The 5,000-nt window shown below is 43.7% G+C and overlaps 1 protein-coding gene and 1 long non-coding RNA gene across 2 annotated transcripts in view; both read left to right on the plus strand.

Annotated features, from left to right (window-relative positions):
- The window catches only part of LOC135096132 (uncharacterized), a 1,427-nt gene extending 660 nt beyond the window's left edge, over positions 1 to 767 (plus strand). Inside the window, exons 1-2 of the long non-coding RNA XR_010264603.1 lie at positions 1 to 96; positions 490 to 767. The exon at positions 1 to 96 is cut by the window's left edge and continues 660 nt beyond it. This is a non-coding gene — a long non-coding RNA (uncharacterized LOC135096132). The remainder of the gene's footprint in view (positions 97 to 489) is intronic.
- A 24-nt stretch (positions 768 to 791) lies between these two features.
- LOC135095910 (uncharacterized) overlaps positions 792 to 5,000 on the plus strand; it is a gene marked incomplete at its 5' end in the record, with an annotated part of 6,464 nt that continues 2,255 nt past the window's right edge. The window contains 5 exons of the mRNA XM_063997055.1: positions 792 to 1,240; positions 2,278 to 2,536; positions 3,029 to 3,088; positions 3,737 to 3,848; positions 4,930 to 5,000. The exon at positions 4,930 to 5,000 is cut by the window's right edge and continues 214 nt beyond it. Of these exons, the coding sequence (XP_063853125.1) occupies positions 792 to 1,240; positions 2,278 to 2,536; positions 3,029 to 3,088; positions 3,737 to 3,811 (843 nt within the window). The remainder of the gene's footprint in view (positions 1,241 to 2,277; positions 2,537 to 3,028; positions 3,089 to 3,736; positions 3,849 to 4,929) is intronic.

Raw genomic sequence — 5,000 nt, forward strand, 5'->3', positions numbered from 1 at the left:
GGAGTAGGAAGGAGGAGACTGCTTGTGAATTTTGCCTTATTTCTCCCTTATTTGAAGGGAAACCGTGCGTGTGCGGGTGCGCGCGGACAGAGAGAGGTATGTAGTAATAGGAAATAATGGGGAGGAAGGGAAACAATGATGATAAATATGGGAAATAAGAGAAAACAGAGGAGGGGTAGTTTTGATAAAATTGCAGGAAAAAAATTTGCTTGCATGTCCTCTCTCTCTCTCTCTCTCTCTCTCTCTCTCTCTCTCTCTCTCTCTCTCTCTCTCTCTCTCTCTCTCTCTCTCTCTCTCTCTCTCTCTCTGTATCTGTGTGTGTGTGTGTGTGTGTGTGTGTGTGTGTGTGTGTGTGTGTGTGTGTTATCTCTCTCTCTCTCTCTCTCTCTCTCTCTCTCTCTCTCTCTCTCTCTCTCTCTCTCTCTCTCTCTCTCTCTCTCTAATAATAATAATAATAATAATAATAATAATAATATATTTTGTCCACAGATTAGAAGGAAAGGAAGAAGAGAGAGAAAGAGAGGAGAAGAAAAGAAATTAGAATAAAGAAGAGGAAGAAGAGGAGGAAGAAACACACACACACACACACACACACACACACACACACACACACACACACACACACACACACAAGAAAACAAACAAACTAAAAACACACACACACACACACACACACAAGAAAACAAACAAACTAAAAAAACACACACACACACACACACACACACACACACACACACACACACACACACACACACACACCCACACAATGAATCCAAACACCACTGACATAGACACCAGTAGCTCCACCCCCCAACACCACACCACAAGAAGAAGAGGAGGAAGAACTTTCAGCTAGTGCCCTTGAGCCAAACGAGCAAAGCCGAGCAGACCTGGACCAATCACAGGCCTCGGAATTTAACTATCTGTTATCTGAAAGCGGCCTGTACCCACAAACAGCCAGCAGCAGCTATGACAGTGAGACGAACACCAATAAGACACCGCCAAGCACCACAGGCCTCTCTGCAAACACCACAACACCAGGGCCACATCGTAGACCTAATCCCAACCATTCCTTGCATCAACAGCCCTTGTCAACACCACCCAACCCCATTGTCGCTGATCCTGTCCCATTTAGCTACCTGGAGTCTTCTCTAAGCACCTGGCGACATGACCCTTTGGCATCACCTGACTGGGACAGCGCTGGAGTCCCTGGCGCTCTATGCACGAGGCGCGTCAAGAAGTGAGTGCGACGGGGAGAGGTGGAGGCTGTGTGTGTGTTTGTGTGTGTGGAAGAGGAAGAAGGGGGTGGTGAAGGAAGAGGAGGAGGAGGAAAAAAGAGACAGGAAGAGGAAGAGGAGGTGGAGGAGGTGTAGACGGAACAGGAGGAGAAGGAGGAGGAGGAGGAGGAAGAGGAAGAAGAAGAAGAGGAGGGTTTAAATGTGTGTTTGTGTGTGTGTGTGTGTTTAACTAGTAGTATAAATATTTTCTGTGCTCTCTCTCTCTCTCTCTCTCTCTCTCTCTCTCTCTCTCTCTCTCTCTCTCTCTCTCTCTCTCTCTCTCTCTCTCTCTCTCTCTCTCTCTCTCTCTCTCTCTCTCTCTCTCTCTCTCTCTCTCTCTCTCTCTCTCTCTCTCTCTCTCTCTCTCTCTCTCTCTCTCTCTCTCTCTCTCTCTCTCTCTCTCTCTCAATACACACACTTGTAAACACACAAAAAACGTATTTTTCACTTTTAAACAGCTATAGGACAGATTTAGCTTAACCAAACACCTTCTTAAACACTCAAGTTACTTTTCTCGACCATTAAAACACACAGAAAACACCCAAAACACACCAAAACACTCAAAACACACCAAAAACATACCCAAAACACTCAAAACACACCAAAACATCCCAAAACACCCCCAAACACATCCAAACACACCAAAACACCAAAAACACACCAAAAACACTCAAAACACACTCAAACACACCAAAAACACCCCAAAACACACCCAAAACACACCCAAACACACCAAAAACACACCCAAACACACCAAAACACTCAAAACACACCCAAACACACCCAAACACCCCAAAACACTCAAAACACACCCAAAACACACCAAAAACACACCAAAACACCCCAAAACACACCAAAACACACCAAAACACCCCAAAACACACCCAAAACACCCAAAACACACCAAAAACACCCCAAAACACACCCAAAACACCCCAAAACACACCCAAACACACAAAAGTCCACATTTTAAACAGTTCCATTGTATAACCCCTGACAGAGACCTGAGTACCATCTTCACCGAACCGCTACCAGGAATTTTTGCGGTTCCCCAGGACGATAATCTCTTCCTGGTTCACTCTCTCATCGTGGGGCCCTTCGACACCCCATATGAAGGGGGATTCTTTCACTTCGTGGTTCGGTTCGGCCCCAGCTACCCCATCCACCCCCCCGGGTTCGCCTGCTCACCACTGGGGGGGCCGGGTGAGGTTCAACCCGAATTTATACAAGAATGGAAAAGTCTGTTTAAGCATCCTTGGGTAAGTGTGTGTTTGTTCGTTTGTTTGTTTGTGTGGTGGTGGTGGTGGTGGTAGTTGTGGTGGTGGTGGTGGTGGTGGTGGTAGTGGTGCAAGATAGTTTTTCTTTGCTATTTTCAGCCTGGTTCACGTTGCAATAGTAGTAGTAGTAGTTGTAGTAGCAGTAGTAGTAGTAGTAGTAGTAGTAGTAGTAGTAGTAGTAGTAGTAGTAGTAGTAGTTCAGATTTACCTAAGTTACCCCTATTTATAAGCCTGTCCCTTCGTTTTCTGTAGACAGTAGTAGTAGTAGTAGTAGTAGCAGTAGTAGTAGTAGTAGTAATAGTAGTAGTAGTTCAGATTTACCTAAGTTACCCCTATTTATAGGCCTGTCCTTTCGTTTTCTGTAGACTGTAGTAGTAGTAGTGGTATCAGCAGCAGCAACAACAGCAGCAGCAGCACATTTATCTAAGACACCCCTTGATTCTTGCACCAATGGCTCGTTTTCTCTTGTTCTAGACACTATGGTGCTTTAAAACATCCATTAGACAACTGTGTGCTTCTGGAGATTGGCGAAAGGTAAGTAATTAAATGAAATAGACGTATGCAAACACCAACAGACAGACAAACAAACAATGTGCAAGCGTAAACCAAATAAACAAGCAAACAAACAAACAAACAAACGCAGGAACATTAAAACATTAAAACAACAGCAAAAAAATGAACGAGAAAAAAAATTAATTGAAATGTTTAAAAGAATTGCTACACGTCTGCTACAAAATACACAAACCTGCTAAAAACGCTACAAAACTCACATAAACCTGCTAAAGACGCTACAAAACACACAAACCTGCTAAAAACGCTACAAAACACACACAAACATGCTAAAAACGCTACAAAACACATACAAACCTGCTAAAAACGCTACAAAACACACACAAGCCAGCCAAAACCGCTACAAAACACACAAACCTGCTAAAAACACTACAAAACACACACAAACCAGCCAAAACCGCTACAAAACACACACAAGCCAGCCAAAACCGCTACAAAACACACACAAACCTGCTAAAAGCGCTACAAAACACAGATCTGCTAAAACCGCTACGTGAACGCTGCAAAATCTCATTATTCTACGCTGTTTACCACTACTACTACTACTACTACTACTACTACTACTACTACTACTACTACTACTACTACTACTACTACTACTACTACTTGCAGAACATGGAGGGGCCCAGCTTGGAGTCCTGCAGCCAACCTCTCCAGCGTCCTACTGTCCCTGCAAAGCCTCCTTAATGAGAATCCTTACCACAATGAACCAGGATTTGAACAGGTGAGCAACGGGGGTGGAGGGGGGAGGGGTGCAGGGGAGTATAGGGGTGGAGGGGGCAGGGTGTCGGGGAGCAAAGGGGGTGTTTAAAAGGGTGTATTTTTTTTTTTTTTTTTTTTCGTTAATTTCAAAGACTCTCTCTCTCTCTCTCTAACCTAACCTATCCCACATCTCCCCACCCCCACAGTCCCCCCAGTCCCACCCAGACCCACCCAAACCTAACCTAACGTAACCTAACCTAACCTAACGTAACCTAACCTAACTTAACCTAACCTAACCTAACCTAACCTACCGTAACCTAACCTAACTTAACTTAACCTAACGTAACCTAACGTAACCTAACGTAACCTAACCTAGCCTAACCTAACCTAACCTAACGTAACCTAACCTAACCTAACCTAACCAAACCAAACCAAACCTAACCTAACTTAACCTAACCTAACCTAACCTAACCTAACCTAACCTAACCAAACCTAACCTAACCTAACCTAACCTAACTTAACCTAACCTAACCAAACCTAACCTAACGTAACCTAACCTAACCTATCCTAACTTAACCTAACCTAACCTAACCTAACCTAACCTAACCTAACGTAACCTAACCTAACCTAACCTAACCTAACTTAACTTAACCTAACCTAACCAAACCTAACCTAACCTAACGTAACCTAACCTAACCTAACCTAACCTAACGTAACCAAACCTAACCTAACCTAACCAAACCTAACCTAACCTAACCAAACCTAACCTAACATAACCTAACCTAACGTAACCTAACTTAACCTAACCTAACCTAACCTAACCTAACCTAACCTAACGTAACCTAACCTAACCTAACCTAACCAAACCTAACCTAACCTAACCTAACCTAACCTAACCTAACCTAACCAAACCTAACCTAACCTAACCTAGCCTAACCTAACGTAACATCACGTAACCTAACCTAACCTAACCCAACCTAACCTAACCTAACCTAACCTAACCTAACCTAACCTAACTTAACCTAACCTAACCTAACCAAACCTAACCTAACTTAACCTAACCTAACGTAACCTAACCTAACCTAACGTAACATCACCAACAGGAACGCAACATTGGAGACTCAGCTCGCTACAACACCATCATAACTCACGAGACACTTAGAGTAGCTGTAGT

Source organism: Scylla paramamosain, unplaced genomic scaffold (assembly GCF_035594125.1).
Source record: "Scylla paramamosain isolate STU-SP2022 unplaced genomic scaffold, ASM3559412v1 Contig2, whole genome shotgun sequence".
NCBI classification, from domain to species: domain Eukaryota; kingdom Metazoa; phylum Arthropoda; class Malacostraca; order Decapoda; family Portunidae; genus Scylla; species Scylla paramamosain.